The 18,843-nt window shown below is 41.1% G+C and overlaps 1 protein-coding gene and 1 long non-coding RNA gene across 2 annotated transcripts; one reads left to right on the top strand and one right to left on the bottom strand.

Annotated features, from left to right (window-relative positions):
• Positions 1 to 1,603: 1,603 nt before the first annotated feature.
• On the bottom strand, positions 1,604 to 8,190 carry LOC122160278. The gene is made up of 3 exons (XR_006168770.1): positions 7,953 to 8,190; positions 3,006 to 3,213; positions 1,604 to 1,827 (listed from the first exon to the last, which is right to left on the bottom strand). It is a non-coding gene; the product is annotated as an uncharacterized LOC122160278 (long non-coding RNA).
• Positions 8,191 to 8,637: 447 nt separating this feature from the next.
• On the top strand, positions 8,638 to 17,279 carry GHITM (growth hormone inducible transmembrane protein). Its single transcript, XM_042818670.1, has 9 exons — positions 8,638 to 8,738; positions 9,667 to 9,834; positions 11,118 to 11,217; positions 12,049 to 12,160; positions 12,834 to 12,975; positions 13,621 to 13,729; positions 14,647 to 14,835; positions 15,008 to 15,179; positions 16,022 to 17,279. Exons 2-9 carry the CDS (start codon positions 9,706 to 9,708, stop codon positions 16,107 to 16,109), a joined length of 1,041 nt encoding a protein of 346 aa, XP_042674604.1. The 5' UTR covers positions 8,638 to 8,738; positions 9,667 to 9,705; the 3' UTR covers positions 16,110 to 17,279.
• Positions 17,280 to 18,843: the final 1,564 nt, after the last annotated feature.

Raw genomic sequence — 18,843 nt, 5'->3', positions numbered from 1 at the left:
AGGAGAGAGAATTCCCAGCCTCCTGATGAAACACCAAAGCCTAACCTTTGGAGAATACCTTTTCATCAGAAAGGCTGTTACAGTTCCAAAGTTTATTTACATATTCCCATCATTCTCAGCACCACCCCAGGATCGCCAAGGCTATTCCATACCTGAAAAATAACCCTAATTCAGCTAAAATCCTCACTCTGTAATGAGGAAATCACCACCATTTATCTGACTTTTGGTGTTTCTACCATGACTGTTGATTTGATGCATCGCATTTTCAGATACCATGGTGATGAGAACAGAAACAACAAATACATTAAGATAAGTAGTATCCAGACCGGTATTTTATTCAATCTTTTCCAGCCTGTTCAGTCTGATTGATGCTATTACTGACTTCAGCTCAGCCTGCTGTGATGGGGTGCACAATCAGCAGCCTTCTCACAGTAGTTGTATCAGCAGGAATAAGCACTCCAGTATCCGCCACAAATTAACATTTAAAAGAAATCCTTCCTAGTCTCCTTTCTGATATTTTGTTTCTTTTCTTAACTGGCAGAAATGTGAAGGGCTTCTGTCATCTTGTTTTCCCATTATGAAGAATTCTGAAGAAAAATCTATTTATTGCTTACTCTTTTACTGGATGTTATTCCCAGCTGCTGTGTAATCATTAAGTGAGCTTTAATTTAACAAGTATGCTGCTCTTAGCACATTTTTACTTATGTAGTAGTAAATTAAGTATAACAGATTATAACTGTTCTCCATCATTTAGCCATAAGCGAGACTTCCTTTAAATATCTTTAAAACCAAACCTGTGTGTTTTCACAGCACCTGCTCACCACTTATTCTCATTTGTGATCACAGGTGAAACAATATCCATTTCAAGGATTATTTTTCAAGTTGAGAATCAACATTCCAGTTCATTTGCTTCCTGTTTACTGGGAAGAAAGCTGCACCAGCTGAGGTATGTCACCTCGTTTAGATGAGCAAACTTTGGGCACAGAGATGGGAACACTTCAGCAGCCTGAGTGAATTCACCGGGTCAGTGAGGCAGCTCTGCATTTGCAAAGTGATTTGCTTCACTGTTTCCATTTCAAGTACCTCTACCACAAATTCTACTTTGGTAGTAATCCGAAACTTCTCTCTGAAAGATTGCAGTGCCAATGGCCATGTTCCAGAAATACAGCAACCAAACCCAGTGCAAACCTGATTTCTAGAGGAGCTCTCACCTTTTATCTGCAGCATGCCAAGTTCTTACATTAACCCAAGCCTCTTTGCTTGTCTGTATGGAGAAAACTCCTTGTGAAGGACTGTCACTTCTCTGTCTGCTATCTAGAAATGTATAGAACTGACTACGAGTAACTAGAATAGCCACTACAGTCATTTCTCCAGAACAATGGTTCTATTTAACTTGAATTTTCTCTAGGGCTTTTCACTGATCCTTTAAGATAGTGCATGTCAGAGTAAAATTCTGCTTACAGAAAGCTTGCTCTGCCCTCACCCTTTGATGCCCACAGCACGTCACAGATCTCCCCATATAGCCTGCCCTTCCTTTGAAGTCGTTTTGATTTTGTTTGTTTGCTTTTGAAAGGGGAAAAACAAGCAGGACATGAAAAATGACTGTTATTCTCCTGTCCTTAGCAAAATAGATAGATGGACAGACAGACCTTGTGCTTGTATTTTCATTTCTTTAAAACCACATTTGAAGATTTAACTGTAATGGCCCCTTGTCAGTATTCTCTCTCAGAAACGGTCTTCCAAATCCTTGGCATCTATTTCTCTGCCAGTTTGTGGGGCTGCAGGTCTCCAGGAGGAATCAGCAGAGAGCAAGCTAGCCAAAAGAGCCTAGGGAAAGTAGACACAGGAATGTTAAATAATGTAATTATGCATGAAGTGTGCCCTCCTTCTTTTCCAATAAGTCCATATGCTCTTTTAAATACACATAACGATGGCATTAGCCAGGGAGTCATCCAAGGTTTTTCTCAGCAGCCTTAACTGAATCAGAGCTGCTCCCCTGGCAGCTGCCAGCTGCCCCAGCTCAGCAGAAGGAAACAGCAATCCCATCGGGCAGCTGCAGGCACAGGACAATGGCAATGTGAGCAACGCTTTCAGTAGTAGTTTTTCACATGTAAGCGACTTCACTTTACCTTTATACCCATTATCCAAAAGCCATGGCTGGTGCAATCACTAGAAAATAGCACAAGAAATATTGTCTGATGACTTGTGCGTACAGTGACCTTAATATACGTCTGCTTTTCTTCTCGAGGATTTATCTTTGTCAATTTATAACATTAAATTGTTCTTATTTCAATTCTTACTCAATTCTGATAACATCTTATTTTTTTCAAATGTAATGATTTGTGAATGGAACTCCTTAGAGTTTGGAGAGAAAGGCATGAGTCTTCTGTCTAAGACAAGTGCTTTTACACCTGCATGTCCACAACCTTGCTTTCAGTTCAGGTGCCACTCCTGTTCATCATCTTGCCCCAGTGTTCAGGGTACGCCCAGTCTTTCCATGTGAAGACCTCACAGAAATTGACATTGTTCAACAACAGCAGCCTGACTGATGTATATTACACTTGAAGTTTGAAAGATTGACTTCTTCAAGACAGCCTAATATCCGTGTTAGGGACAAATTCCCTCTGTAGTGATGCATGTTTTATGGTGTTGTGAAAACATGCACATCCCTTAGTCTTTCACACTGCTATCCAGATGTCAGGGAGTTCTAGCAGCAGAAATGCAAGTGGCTACCAGTTCCCCAGTAAGATCCTGTGCTATGACTCTGATAGTAAAAATTGAAATTTTCACCAGATACATAACATTAAAAGCATGTAGGATAAATTATGAAAAGGAAAATAGAAAGGGAAGTAGCTGAGCTAACACCTTAACTAAAAGGAGGAAAAAATAAGGCCTAAAAAGAAAATCTGTGTGCTGTGTTTTCATCAAATATTAACTTCATCCCAAGAGGTGTTCTTTATCCAGATGAAAATATTTGGCTTATTTATCAGAGTGCAGAGGCTTACATTGAGCTGATAGTTCTGAATGCAGTCATCATGAAATGGCTGGTATACATCAGAGACACTGAAAGCGTGGATTGATCAGAGCCTTACGTTCGGCTGCGATCCTAGAAACCCTGGAAGTGTGCATTCAGCTTCTCACACTGCATTTCGTTAGCACTTCAGTGACATCGGGGCCTTTGCTGGTGTTTGATTCCTCGTGTGCACAACGTGGCTGATATCAGATTGCAAATAGAGATAAATGTAAATTGCTTTATGAACTGTTATTATTACAACCAAGTTCCGCTATTAGCTAGGTCTAAATGTTTTCATATATTCCACACCCATGTTGCCCTTTGAGATTTTTAACTGTTGTTTTCTTGTACATTAATAATTTCCTCGTATAATTGTTCCCAAGAGAATGAGCTGAAAGAATTATGAATTAATTTGCATCTCCTTAATGTACTAATAAACTTCCCAAGAAGAAAATTTCACTCCATCCAGGTGGAAACCAATCACTTTAAATCAAAGCTTACTGAATTTCAAAGAGGTGTTTTTTTATTTTTTTTCAAGAAGTTGCCAAAGAACAGTACCCTGCATGTTAAAAGTAATTGGAAAGCAAAAGCAGCAGTTTTAGTAAAAGCCCCAAGTCATTTTTTGCTGCAGTACGGAGCTCAGAAGCATTTAAGAAAATGATTATTTGTTCTACTTAAGGAAAATGAATAGCAGTTTCTTGGAGGTTGAGTGGCCTCTTGCCATCAGTGTAGACTTCACCTCTCTACTGAAAAATTTTGAAACTGCTCTATCTTCTCTTATTATTTGATGCAAACAAATAATTCGTACCACAGACTCCAAAACGCATCAAGAAAAATAAATGTTCTTTTACATGCAATTTATTCAAACAGAATCTTCAGTGAACAAAATGTTCCATGTCTCTATTCATTTAGAACAGGACCTTACTCATCCATTGCCAGGTCCTTGCTCACCCAAGCACTCATCTTCATCTCTCTTTGAGCACTTGAGTAACCAAAGCACTGCTCCCGAGCAACTAAAGCAGCAGTCTGAGTGCATGCTTTAAATTCAAAACATTAGGGGGCTGTTTCAACTAGTACTGTAGTTACCATCAGCTTAAGCGATTTACTGAACTCGGGATTTGACATTCAAGTTTATAAGACTTCACGTATTTTAACAGTCATTAAATTCAGAAATAGAAATGAATGCTGTCGCCCTCATTTTCCGTATCAGATGTCAAACATATAATCAATGAAAAATACATGATTTCATATCAAACTGGCTCTCCAAATTCTCTTTGCACCACTCCATGATATCTAATGTTAAATACTTACATTAGGCACCTAATAAATGTGAGTTTGTCATGTAAATAGCAGGAATAAATTCAGTCCAAAAGACCCCTGTGGTGTGCCAGGAGAGAGACCTGGAATGCTAGAGACAGTGCTGCCAGGAAGTCAGAATAGTTTTCTTCTAATTTGAAAAGCTTCAATGGCAAGATTTACCCTAAGGAGAAATTGCACTAACCACAGATTTATTTATTTTCTGGCAAGGAACACAGTCGTGTGAACCACTGATAGAGATGTCATTTTCTGCAGAAGGATGCCAGATCTGTTGTGTCAGAAGCTTAAGTTTCAAAATTCACAATGCCCATAGTTTTCAGTGGAGCAACGGGCTTGTTGCAGCTCACGTGGCTTTTCGGGACTGCGTTGAGCTAAACCTAAGTGTTTTACTCTCTTCTTTCAGGTGACTGGCAAAGCAGAGTGTCCAGATGAAAATACTTCCTGATATTTCCTGGAAGGCACATAAATGGCGATCCTCGTTCCTATGGCAAGACATGAAATCCCTTCATAAATCATTTACCTGTAAGCACAGCTGACTTAATTCTTCGGTTTCTCCTACAAGACTTGAGGAGGGAAGCGTTAGTCTCTTTGGGAGCAGTCAGACCAGCTTTACCCCACAGCACTGCAGCTGCTCATCACCATCCCTTACGCCCTGGCAGCAGCCCTTGATTGGACATGTCACTCCAGGGGGCCCATAAGGCTGGGGAAGCAGCAAAAGGGCCAATCCCTCACCCAGATCTTGCCTGGAAGGCAGCACCTGCACCCTGCCCTGCTGACCTCAAACATCCCTTCGGGATCCTCAAAGTCCCTACACAGTGGAGTCTTCTGCTCCTGCACAATTTAACCTTCCAATATCCAGCTTGTTCTAGCCCAGGTAACTAGAAGATATCCAGCAAATGCAAAACCTGCTGTAGGTGAAAACACAGACTACTGAAATTAAAATCACAGGAGAATTTTATGTCAGTACAACTTTTCCTGTTTATCCTTCTGATTTCTGAGGAACTGTTCATGTGTTTTCAAAGAACATTACCTTTTCATTTTTTTCTTTTCTATTTTTGTTTCTTTGGAAATGTCACTTTATATACATATATATACATATATATGTACCATCTGGGGAAAACGTTTCGTATTTTCCAAACATGTCTTACTGATGCATATTATTTCTGAAAAACACAAAAGTGGTTCTTTCAGGAATCATAATGTTGATATTTTCATAGATTCACAGAGCATCACTTGACCTGCAAACAACACCCTACCTAATGCAGCCTACATTATCTTCAGCTTTCTTTGTAGCAAGGGCGCATTACTAGCTAATGTCCAGCATGGGGCCTTCTCTGCAAAGCTGCTCTCCAGCTGCTCTGCCCCCGTTGGTGCTGGTGGCTGGGGCTATTCCTCTCCAGGGGGAGGAATTCACATTTTGCTTTCTGGAATTTCATGACATTCCCATTTACCTAGCTCTCCAGCCTTCCAAGGTGCCTCTAAATGGCAGCACAACCAGTGGATTTCTGTAGTCTGCATCTACCTTCCGAGGGTACACTCTGTCCCCTCGTCCAGGTTATTAATGAAGATTGTAAAAAAAAACACCACTGGATTCTGCTCCAGGCATTGGGGACACAGTGCATTTGAACATAATGCTATGAAGAACAGTGCATCAGTGTTAAAAAGCAATTTTTATGTGTGCATTTGGCTGCCAGCTCACCAATGAGCTTTGCTATCACGCTGTTATTCCACATCTTCGTCAGTGTGAGCTTGAACTACTGCAAAAGCTCAGCTAGCTGCTTCAAAGCTCTGCAGTAATACAAAGCTGCACAGTGACTGAAGCTATTGTTTTCCTATCTGAAAGAAAGGCATGTTGCAGTGGTACCAACAGAGAGGATGCAACCTGTTAGTTTTGACTCAAAACCTCTTAGATGGTTTGAGACTCACTTATATGAGGCCACTGTTTTCCCATTCATGTGCAATCACTGATTTTGCTAGCTAAAGCATTTAAATTTGTTGACTACCTGCTAGTATCTGCTTGCAGGTCAGTTTCTATGATACAGTCTCAACAGCTGAATTTGCTGCAGTGTGGGTCCTTTGTGGATTTCAGTTGCTTCTGGCAAAACTATCTGTTAAAGAAACAACTTGGGACAGAGCAGGACTGAGGATCTTATTTGAAATTCCCCAAAGATTTTTCTACAACATTACATGCTCTAGTGAGAGAAGAATTTGATTCCCTGCATAAATTATTACTATTTCACCATTAATAACTGAATTATACATTTAAATGTTAATTAATATAACGAATCCTTTAGTACCCAACAGTTACAGAGTATTATAAACTCTGAAATAAATTCTACAAGCCTCTAAATAAACAATAACATTTGTGGACTGAAACTGGCTTTTCTTTATTCTGTTTTAGGAGACCTTGGCGCTACAGACTTCAGAGCTCAGAATTTCCATTTACTCCAAAAGAAAGTCAACAATCTTCAGAGTAAGTTCAAGTAGACCTTGAATCCCACTAGGTCTGGCACTCACGCATGAAATTTACACACTTCCTGTGCTTCGTTCTTCTCATTCAAATTCTTCTTTAAGATCCCACTTGCCAGTGCATTTTCAAACCTCTCCCATACCTCATCTCTCTCATCTGACTTTCATTTTGCAAACTAGCAGTTCACGATATTCCCTTTCTTGTGGTTTAACCAAGGAAGCTCCAAGGTATAGAAAGGCTTATCTCACAATCCTCTAAAGTTTATCTGGAACTCTCATTCTATTTCTGTACTTCACTCTGTATTCAACAGCTTTTTTTTTTTTTTTTTTTTTTTTTTTTTTTTTTTCCTCGTTATATTTGTCTTTGATCCTGGCTCAAGGCCCTCACAGTCTGTTTTACTTGGCTGTGAAGAATCATGCCCATATGTAGTGTTGAGGCTGGAAGAAACTACAGAGCAGTAGCTGGAGTGGGGCTGTAAAGGGTCTGCCAAAGCAAATTTAAGGCTGCCAGAAGAATTCTCCTCTGAAGAACACTGTGTTTCTCAATAGTGCCTGGCTTATAACTGAATGTAAAGTTAGGATTAGCATGAAAGTGAAAGCCTGAAATACAGCTGGGATGGAGCTGGAAAAAAGCCTGGCAAAGAGAAATAGGGCTGCCAAAAGAAATTTTCTCCCAACAGCATTAAGGCTCTGGGCTATAGAGTATCACTGACCTTTGGTTCAGCATAAAGCTTATTGCTAGGGATGGAGACAAAAAAAAAAAAGAAGTTAAAAATTAAAAAAGCCAGAGCTTCAGCTGGCATGGAGCTGCTCAAATGAAAACAAGGGCTACAAATGGAAAATCCCCAGGGAAATCCATACTCTAGTCAAGCGCTGCAGCAGCTTTCCAAGGGCTGGCGATAGGAATAGTTTCAAGGATGGTCCAGAAAAAGTTTAACGCTCCAGTTGGACTGAGGTTGGAAAGAAGCTGCCAAAGGAAGGGTTCAATTCTGGAAGGGCTAGAGCACCCTCAACACGCTCTGCTTGGGTCAAGGCTGGAAACACATATACCTTTGATTTATGTACAACATGTACACAGTGTTGCATTTTGTGCTTTTGAGTCATGCTTATCTGCACCCGACAACACCTCAGGCGCACAAAGCAGGTAACATACCGGTGGGGAAGGCGTGGAGAACAAGACCGCTTGTTCTCCTTGGAGGCAGAGGGAACCGCTACAGCCTCGCTGGGTGATTTTCACCAAGCTGATGCCATCTGCTGGTCGCGCACGGAGGGGACGCGCAGTGCCGAGGGGCGGGCAGGGCGACAGACTCCGCATGCAGGGCCAAGCGCGTTCCGTCCATGCTTTACACACAGCAGGCAATGGGGTGAGAACACCTTCAGCAGCTCGGCTCTCCCGCCCTTATCTGCCTGGGCAGGGGCCCGCTGATCGCTGGAACCCAGCCGACAAAGTTACGCAGCCCAAGGGCGGCGGCGGGGAGCGACGGCCGCAGGGCGGCGCCCGCACTCAAAATGGCGGCGCTGCGGCGCGCTCCCCGCGGGTGAAATGGCGGCCGATTCGCGCCGCTCGCTTCTCTAGCGAGCTCAGCGGCTCTGTCCGCAGCGGCAGGCGCCGTGAGAGAGCTCGGAGCCGGCCCTATGTAAAGCAGCGTTGTGGGCCCAGTGGTGATACCTAGAACTACGTGAAACAGCTCGAGCGTCTCACGGCGGCTTCCAGAAGTTTCTCTGCCCGCATTAAAGATGGCGCAGCAGCCGTCGGTAAGGCTGCCGGACATCGCATCACCCCGCTTCCGCGAGCCAACGGCGCTTGCGCGCTCCGGAACCACGTGGGAGGACCGAGCCAATCGTGGAGGCCGCGTGGGTCAGTAGTGCGTCACTTCCGGTCCCGAGTGGGTGTTGTGGAGGGCGTTCGTGAGACCGAGTGGGTGCTCGGGCCGTGCTGGTGCGTGATGGGCCGGGCCGGTGGGGTGCGCTGCGCTGCCTTTGTAGGCTGGCGAGTAGAGGAGCTGGGTCGGGTTGTGTTGGGGTGTGCAGAGCTGGGCTCGCAGAGAGTGGGGGGGGCTGAGGACTCAGGTTAGGCCTTTTGGAGGCGGCCTTTTGGAGGCTTTCTCGGTGCGGCCTAGCCATGAGATGTGCGCTGGGTTCCTTCTTCAGCCCCGCCGAGCAGGAATAGCCGTCCTCGCCCCTGGGGTCCGCAGCGGCTCCGCGGTGCCGCGTTTTCAAGTGAACACTTTGGGGCGTTGGTGTTCCGTTTGGTCTTTAACTGCGTAGCGATTGATGCAGGAAGTAGTTTGCTTCAAATGCCAGCTTCTTCTTCTTAAAAAAAAAAAAAAAAAAAAAAAAAAAAAAGTCGTATTCACGATGTTTTAAGTTTAAGTTCTTACCCTGTGGGTTTACATGCAAAGATTAGGGCGTAACTAAAGAAGCAGGATGCGTCCCTCTAGGTATTTTCAGTTATAAAGTACGGTTTTGTCACTGTGCTTCAAAGCAGTGAGATATTTTTTTTTTCTGCTGTCATTGCTCTGTACTGTTGAAGTACACCTAACATTGATCTCCTTGCTTGTGATGCACATGGTACTTGCGGAACTAAGGGAACATTTGCAGTACTAAGCTATCTATGGAGTGCAGAGGCTGTTCTTTACCTATGCTGCTGATTCATGTCTAAGTCATATCATTGTTCTCTGGTCTAAACTGCTGCAGGGTGACCTGAACTTGTATTCTGGGCAGTGACTTTGACTAAAAGCTCTGTGAAAGTTGTGTATTACTACTATTTCAGTTATAGGGCATGCTGTAGTTGAGAATAAGTACAAAGCATACCTTTTTGTCTGAAAACCACGTAACAAAATGGTAAAGCGTGCTTTCTCATGCAGTTACAGGAACACAGTATATAGGATTGTTACCAAGCAAACATGCTGGTTGCACGGCTCGTGTGCCTGAGGACACTGCCATGCCAGGCTATCCGCCCCACCATCGCTCAGGCTTCCCCAGCTCTGAGGAACTCTGGTATAAAAGCATTTCGTCTGTGGCAGCCTAACCAGGTACAGTAAACTTTGAAAGGTTGAGTGTTTTGCCAGAAGTGTTGTGCTTGCAGTGCTTGTTTTGAATGCTTGTGAGCCCTTTGCTTGTTTGACATACCCGCTGTAACTTAAGGAAGGGCAGTAGTCAAAACCCAGAATTTGTTTTAAAAGACTTGAAGTAGTGTATTCCATTAAAATTCTTGGGGAAGGAAAATAATGTAATTGACATTGAGTAGGCATTACTATGCAAGTTGAGAGGAGCAGAAATTCTTGTTCAATCTGTGCCTGTATCCCATTTCCCAGTACGAGTCTTAAATACTGTGTTAAAGTACAAACTTTACTTCTGAAGACTTTATTCCCAGTATATTTTTAGAGTCGTAGCACAGATTTGTGTCAAATTTGAACTCTGGCAGGACTATCTGGAGACTTACAAGCAGTTCAAAAAACTGGAGTGTTGTTATCCTAAGTCTTCACTGACAGAAGATTATTCTGTGTGTTTTCATCATAAGCATAAAAAACCTATTTTAATTAATTTAAGATTTCAGGTTGTTTTTTTTTGTTTTATTTTCATTAATAAGGGTGTTCCATTAATAAGGTGTCCCATCACCGCAGCAGTGACTTCAGAAGACTTGAAAAGTTGTTTCTGCTTTTAAATATGCATTTCTTTGCTGCCCTTGCGCGTTTTTGAGGCTTCAGTGGAGCAGCATGCTGTATTTGTTTGGGTCATGTTAGTCATAGAAACCATAGAAATTGATAGGCCTTCATTCAAGGTTTGTTCTCTAAATTAAGATTAGATTTGAAAATGGCAAATTCACGCTGCTATCCCATGTTTACTGGGCAGGAGTACTATTCTTGCACAAATTTAAGTGAAATGTGAGTTAATTACATGAGAAGTGAAGTAAAAAATCTTCATGGTGTTGCTTAATACTGTAGAAACAGAGCAGAAGAAATTCTGTCATAAACCTTATTTTGTTTTGTATTTTTTGCTAAAACTGAGAACTTCTGTGTTGATTCTATGCTTCTATCATGTGAAAATGTTTTTTACAAAGTTACCTAAAATGTGTTGTTCAGCTGTTCTGCCTGAGCTCGATTGTTTCACATCTCCAGGGAGAAGCACAGGTAGAATAAGAGACAAACTAGCAATTGCAAGTGTGTCAAGTGGCTGGCGGTGTTTCAGCATGTTACAAATTAATTGCTTTCTTTCAGAAATGGTTTGTTACTAATCTGTACATGCAGTTCCTTAAAAGGAATTTCTCTTACTTAATGTCACTGAATCCTTCTAATTTTACCTTTGAATCTAACAGTGTTATGCCACCAGAGTAAGAACGGGCGTAAGGCGTGGGAAAATTGGCCAGGAAATTAAAGAAGCAGCATTTGAGCCATCTACAGAAACTGCTCTTAAAGGTGAGGTTCCTGCTTTAAAAACAGCAATTTTTTAAAAGCTGAACTGTTGAAGGAAACAGTTCCCTTCAAACCACTAAATAGTCTGAAAACATTGCTTAGTATTCTGAATTGACCTGTGACCTATCTTAAATGTCTGGAGACTGTTCTTCTGCTTGTCTTTTCTGTGTTGTTGCTGCACATATGTCCCAATTTCTCCCAAGAAATTTCTTGTTTTTGCTTTGAGCTACAGTTGTGAACTATTAAGTCAGTGTGAGTTCCTGTTGATGGAGATGAGTACTTCCTTGATTGCAGATGTTTGAAAGGAGGAAAAAAAAAAAAAAAAAGCTTTGCTATATATGTTTTGTATGCTATTGAAAGGAAGTACTGTTCTACAATGTATAAGGATTGGAGGAAAAAAAAAAACCAAAAAAAAAAAACCAGACAGATTGTGTTCTAATCTAATGCTAAAGAGCTCTTGATCAAGCATTACATCAAGAGTGGATGATGGGAAAGGACACAGGATCTGCAAGTCTTCTTTGGGCAAGATCTTTAACTGGTTTTGTGTTGCTATTCCTGTTTGTTTATGTAATAAAGACCAGTAAAGCCAGCGTTTTGCTGGTTAGTCTCTTAATTTTTATTATGTTTTATGAAGCTCTGTAGTAGCGGTGGAGTGAATCTAGAGTGTTTTACATAAAGCTCTTTTAGAAATGGTAACACAATTGTGAAGCTTTAAGAAGCCTGGCGTGGATCAGCTGTTACAGATAAAAGAGATTGGTGTGAAAACGTTATTATCTATCTGAGAAAAAAGCATTGTGAGTGCATGATTTTTATCTTTTGCCCTTTGATATACAGTTGATCGCCTGGGAAAACTTGTTGTTGCTGGAGGGGCTGCGGTTGGCCTGGGGGCGCTCTGTTACTATGGCATGGGCATGTCCAGTGAGATCGGAGCTATTGAAAGAGCAGCGTAAGTACGACTGCTTGTTGCTTTAAGGAAGGGAGACTTGAAGCAAATCTCCCTCCTCCTTTCGTTTGTTGCTTCTGTAGCTGCTGTCTCCCAATATACACGTAGCTTATTTTTCTTAAGCTCTGGGCAGAAATTCTGTGCAGGATTCTAAGCTGCCCACTTGTAGGATGATGCATGATGATAGCACTCATTCATGTCTTTCTGTTAGTCTTGCTCTCCAAACAACACGCACGTCTTGTTACAGATAAACATGGGCACAGTGACTCAGCATTTTGTGAGCAGCTTGCTGGGCTTCTTACTGCTCAGGACACATTCTGTACAGATTTTTCCTTAACCCAGTTTATTTTACATACACTGTTTTGTAGTTTTCCATAGTTAAAATTTGTTACTTTTCCCCTTCTATACTTTCTATGATGTATGCTTCCTACACAAAATTGAACTGTAATTGGCATTCTTTGTAATTGTTGCTTTAATTGTTATGTAATAGCACTGTATGGTGGGAAGGATTTAAAAGTTCAGCACCTTTGTTGTAGGAGGAACTCATGACAGAAATTGCTAAACCTTACCAATTCTTAGGATGCTCCCATTGTATCCTTAGCTTGAAAATGCTTATAGTTGATCTTCATTCTGGTGTTGTTAATTGCACAGCTATGTACAAATGCTTATTTTTCAGTATTTGGCCCCAGTATGTGAAGGACAGAATTCGCTCTACCTACATGTACTTTGCGGGAAGCATTGGCTTGACAGCACTGTCAGCTGTAGCAGTAAGCAGATCTCCTGCACTCATGGGCCTTATGACAAAAGGCTCCTGGCTGGTAAGTTCATGTTATATTTAGAGTGTCTGTAAAGTGATCCTAAATGTTAACGGTTGTTATCAAATATAAAAAAAACTGTGCAGATATTCACGGATGTAGCCTTTAAGGGCACAGACAATAGTGTAATGCCCTGATGGCTTTTTGTGACTAAAAATCCAATTACATGCTGATGTGCCTCTTTGGTACCTTGTTGATAGTTTGTGGAAGACCAACTATGTATGCAAGAAACAAAAATGCTATGCTATCCTGACCAGCTGTATGCAAGTAATAACTTGCTATGACTGGCTGTCTGAAGCTAGTGACACTGTTTCTGTCACTTTCTAAGAATCAAATCAGAGATTTTTATGCATTTGTACTTCTTTGTGTGCTGTTCTTTGTAACTCTTTGAAAACTTTCATTTTTGCTGAGGCCCAAATGATATTGGCAGACAAATCATCCAGGTAAGATAACAAGACATGTCTGCTTCCTATGCATTCATTGTGCTGAGCGCAGTGGAATAGTGGTGGTTCAATGTGGCACAACATCCAGTGGTTAATCCTTGTGATAAGAACAAGTTACCTCCTAGGAGGCTGGAAAAGATCACGTGGGAGAACAGAGACCTTTTGTCCATATGCCAGCTTTAGCTCTGTGATGCTGTTCTTACAGGCAATCGGTGCAACTTTTGCTGCTATGATCGGTGCTGGAATGTTGGTCAGGTCCATATCCTATGAAAACAGTCCAGCAGCTAAACATCTTGCTTGGATGATGCATTCAGGTATGTGTTTATAGTTTTTGTTAAGTTGTCTGCCTCTATATGATTAAATTCTCACTTCTACTATTATATCTAAACTTTGTTAATTTTTACGTGCTGCTGTAGATTTCAGAAACCAGTGAGGTGTCTCATTTGTCCTCTAATTTCTCATAGTCTTGTAGAAATCATGCTTAAGCAAAACTTGAGCCAAACTGGAAAGAACTCATTTCTTAATACTTGCTTTGGTTTCACGATTGCGTTCTGACTCCATAGCTTCTGTAAGCGCTACGCTTACCATATTTCAGCTGTATAGGATAAGTAAGTGTATGAAAACTGATCAGAAGGATACAGTTTTGGTATTAAACTGCAGCTTCTTGATCGTATGTTATCAATCGATTTATAGGATGGAGTACAGATTTATTTCTTACGGATGTTACACGCTTCCAGTAACAATGGCTGTCATAAAAACTGTTGCCGGAAGCGTGGTTTGGGGAAAACAAACTCATCTGGCACTGGAATTACACTTTTCTTTGTAGAGCTGAAGTTTCTACTAAGAAGGAAGTGAATTTATTGCAGTTATTTGTCATTTATGGGTAGAGGCTTCATGCAATTCTCTAGCAAAAAGTATGACTGACGTAGCAAAAAAAAAAATCTATCAGTTTTGAGAATTCCTGAAGCTGTGAAGGAGTTGGTCAGTCCATTCTAAGATGAGCTTCCTGAAGTATTTTCTAAAGCTAGTGGAAAGTAGATCGCTGAGCTTAAGATTGCATGCCTGTCTAGAAGGCAGCATGATAAATTGGCAACCAGGTGCCTTGGTATTCTGTCATGTGAGTGGTTTCAAGCTGTGTTATCTGACTCAAGTAGATATAGTTTTGGTAGGTGGTGTTTTTACCTGGACTGTTCCAAACCTGTTACGTTTGGTTTTTTGTTACTTTGGCTAGGTGTCATGGGTGCAGTGGTGGCTCCTTTAGCTTTCTTGGGTGGTCCTTTGCTCATCAGAGCTGCCTGGTATACAGCTGGAATTGTCGGAGGGCTCTCAACTGTGGCCATGTGTGCTCCAAGTGAAAAATTTCTGAACATGGGAGGACCACTTGGAATAGGCTTTGGCTTCGTTCTCGCCTCTTCGATTGGTAATTTACCATTTTAATGCTTTTAAATAGAGTAGGCAGTAAACTGAAGCTGCTAGAATGTGCAGCTAACTTCTGATTGCAAACTGGTCTGTCCAGTTAAAATTGGCCTGGAGTAGCCATTGCAAGACACATGCTGCAGCTCTGTGTAATGCTATTGCATATTCTTTTCCAGGATCCATGTTCTTGCCACCGACTTCTGCTCTTGGGGCTGGCTTGTATTCAGTAGCTGTTTATGGAGGATTGGTACTCTTTGGCATGTTTCTGCTCTATGATACGCAGCATGTTATCAAGCGTGCAGAGACTATTCCATATTATGGAGTAACAAAGTACGACCCGATCAATGCGTAAGTATTTAGATCTGAAGGCACGTGTAACAGTTTTGAGCTGTGTAGAGCTGCGCTTTATTTCTAAAGAGCTGTGCAATTTGTTTGTTGTTGTCTTTCTGTAAAATGGGAAGAATTGTCAGTTTAGGAATGTAATGTGAAAATAACTAGTGGAGTTGAGACTGAAATCATTTACCTGAAATGAGGGAAATGACTTCGAATATGTGGTGTCACATGCCCCTAGTGACACTAACTGTAAAAAAAAAAGTTTGTTTTGTGGATCATTTCTAGGAGGATTTGTAACTGATCTCTGCAAATAACTATCAGTATCAGCTGAGATGAAGAATGCTGAATCTTGTGTAGTCGTGTAATATTTACTAGTCTTAATGTCCTTTAAAAAAAAAAAAAAAAAAAAAAAAAAAAAATCAGCAAGGCTTTAAAGAAAGAAGGATTAGCTGACCGTCGGTCAGGATAAGTCTGACTAATAGGTAACTTCCTCACTGTAAACATCTGTCTGATCTTAGGTGAATTCCTCATTTCTTTGCATCTGGTCGTCTGTAAATAGGATAGTAGTCATCACCAGAATTCTTGAAGTTAAGCAGTGAGAGTGTAGAAGTAAAAGAATCCTGTGAGAGAACGGTGTGTTGTCTGTGAAGTTTTCTTGCAAATTGATGCTGCTGGCAGAGATGGTAGAGTGAAATAAGGCGGTATTATTACTCATCGAGCCTAGAAGACGTGCTGTAGTTGAGTTTTATTACAGACCTTTAATGGAGGCTTTTAAGAAGTCAAGTATAATGGCAGGAAATAGCAAAAATAATACTCATTCTGTTTAACAGGATTAACTTTCATTTTATCTCTCCTAGGTGCATGGGCATCTATACAGACACACTGAACATCTTCATTCGTGTGGCCACCATGCTTGCTGGTGGTGGAGGTGGAAGGAGAAAGTAAACCGAGACTCTTAGCAGCTGTCTGACAGCTCAGACTGTTAAATTGTCTATCTAGTGCATATAGTAAATAAAAATTCATCGTTACCAGCAGTTTTGCTGCAGGTCAGAAGTTAAACGCATTTCAGCCTGTTGTTTAAGTGCAATGTGATTCAGACTTAACAGTGTATCATCAAACACCTTCCAATAGCGTGAACAACTTCAAAGCGTACATATTTGGGGAAAGTAAATTATTTAAAATATATCTGAGTAAAATTATCTGATTTTTTTTTTTAATGGGCTTGGAAGCAGTTCAACTGTTGCTTTCCTTTTTAATGGAACTGTGCAGAAATAATAGTCACTTGTATAGACATGTATCTTATATGCAGACAATGACAAGCTACTTCAGGAAATACTGTTCACGTATAACAGTTTTCAGTTAAGATTGTGTAAATAATATTTTCTTGAAGCATTTAGAAGAACTGAGCGAAGTGCATATGACACTGAATGTAGCAAAGGCTACTGCTGCCTGGGCAGAAACCTCAGAAAGATTTAAGCAGTTGTCAGAAATGCACTGGATGGGATGGCTGATGTGACCAACAATGTAAAGGAGACAAGATGAGGAGCCTATGTGACATCTGCCCTTCGTGAAAATGTCATTCTCCGCCTGGAGCATGTGAAGACACCTTGTCTGTTTCCCAGTACCTTAATGTTGAATGGATGTAATAACAGTTGGACTTTTTTGATAGTAGATCTATCAAGTTGTTGGGTAATTATAGAGGTCTTTCTTGTAGTGACTAATTTTTGGTATTTTAAGTGAAGCACTGTTCTTCAGAAGAGCTCCCCACATTTACTTGCTCTTAGAAGCTTGTACAATTAGCACTGAAAGAAAGGGAATTGAGAATGGCCTGCTGTAAACCCAGGTATCACAGGCATGCTATTGTTAGATGCATTGTTAGTCTCTCTTTAATTCTTTTCCAGATTGGTATATTTAGCTCAATTGAAAGGAAATGTTCCTGTCAGTAAAATTGATTTAACATTAAGAAATATATACATGCAAAAGTACATTGTGTTGTGCTGGATTAAGGGGCAAGGGCACAAGGAAGTTTTGAGCTCACAGAAGTGACTTTACTTCAGTTTTTCTGGTAAATTATGCTGTGTTTATGGGAGAAATAAAATTCTAGCCTCACATGTTGATAACTCTCACTTTTCCTGTGTTACTGAAATATTTTAACATTGCACTAATAATACACTAATAACTCGGTGAAGAGTGCTATACCTATTTCCCCTACTGATTCTTTTGTAAGGGAAGGTGTTCTCCTCAGTTTTTTTTTTTTTTTTTTAAAAAAATCCATGACTTGCAGTTTCACTGGCTGCCATCCTTTGGAGGATGTTTCCCAGATGAAAAATGATGATCTACAGTTGCTTCCACAGAATGGCCAGGACTGGGAGAGCCTCAAGAATCGTGAATCTCCAACCTCCTGTCACATGCAGGACAACCAACCTCCTCACTTAATACCAGACCAGGCTGCCCGTGGCCCCATCCAACCTGGCCTTGAACACCTCCAGGGATGGGGCATGCACAGCCTCTTTGGGCAGCCTGTTCCAGCTTGTCACCACTCGTAGTAAAGAAAGGGGCCTTTCTGGTGTGTCCTGTTGGCTGTGGACTGCAGCCAGTGCTGCAGGTTTGTTGTATACTACACTATTTCTCTTCAGTCACGGTGAAGAAATGCTGGACTGTGAAGAACCCTGCCCAAAACCTTTTGTGCCCAAAGATTAGACAGCACAATCTTGTTTCCAGCACTGTTTTCCATGAAGTGAAATACATGGTGCTTAAGAGGAGGGAAGGAATCTCTGAGTTTGTGACAAGTATTAACTTTAAAGGGTTTCTCAGCTCTTCAAGCAACTTCATATGCTTAATCAGTTTCCCCATACTGTTGCTGTGGCTGAACAGTAATCAATAATAAACAGTAATTAATAATAAAATATGCTTGTAATCAAGTTCTAATCTACGGCGGGCTGCCCTGTTAGGTAATTTAGATAAACATGTCTGTAACGAAAGAAAACTTAGACCAAACTACTGTTTTTGTTTTTCTGGGAACAAAGGTTTAGAGGCTGATTGAACCGCGATGGGGGTCCCTGGGTGCTTTGGAATTGTAAGGTATAGAAGACATAATTGTACAGAATTGTAAGGTATAGAAGCACTCTAATGGGAAGGTCTCATAACCTTTTAAGAAAAAAGCTAACAACCTAAGGGTGTTTCAGGAAGCATGAATGCTCATTTGTATTGGGTCTTCTGGAAAGATACAACTCCTGTAGATGAAATTGTGTCATCAGGAAAATATCTTCTTAGGGCTGGCTGTGTGGCCCCCCAGAAATGGGGGAAATGAAACTTATTTTACATGTGAATACCGTGTAACAATCAAGATTTGTCTTAATGCAGTGCTGATTCGAGGAAGGATAAAAGCTTAAAATGCAGTGGTTTAATAGGCATGAGAACCTGGTGCTCATTTTTCCAGGGGCAGCATCAATCCAGGAGTTTTTCATGCTGTTTTTCTGTCCTGCTCCAATGAATATGAACTCAGAACTGAAAAGATTGTTGAATAGTAATGATAAAATTTATTAGAGTGCTGTTCACGGGAGTAGTTTATTTTGTTTCTGTAGGTTTTGAAAACTTAGGAGATTCTCATAAAGTAGGAATTAAGATCTGTTCAGTACGTCTTAGTTTTGAGAGCAAAGGGAAGCTGTGGAAGGGCTGT

Source organism: Centrocercus urophasianus, unplaced genomic scaffold (genome assembly GCF_019232065.1).
Source record: "Centrocercus urophasianus isolate 14NV4802_14NV808 unplaced genomic scaffold, USGS_Curo_1.0 seq_17, whole genome shotgun sequence".
Taxonomy (NCBI): domain Eukaryota; kingdom Metazoa; phylum Chordata; class Aves; order Galliformes; family Phasianidae; genus Centrocercus; species Centrocercus urophasianus.
Note: the sequence above shows the minus strand (reverse complement) of the source record. Positions and strands in the feature narration are given on the sequence as shown.

Excerpts from the sequence above, each read along its gene's own strand:
- GHITM (XM_042818670.1), top strand. The coding sequence starts at position 9,706 with ATGCTGGTTGCACGGCTCGTGTGCCTGAGGACACTGCCATGCCAGGCT. Across the intron at positions 9,835-11,117 it reads GTCTGTGGCAGCCTAACCAG|TGTTATGCCACCAGAGTAAG; the intron begins GTACAGTAAACT and ends TGAATCTAACAG. Across the intron at positions 15,180-16,021 it reads AAGTACGACCCGATCAATGC|GTGCATGGGCATCTATACAG; the intron begins GTAAGTATTTAG and ends TATCTCTCCTAG.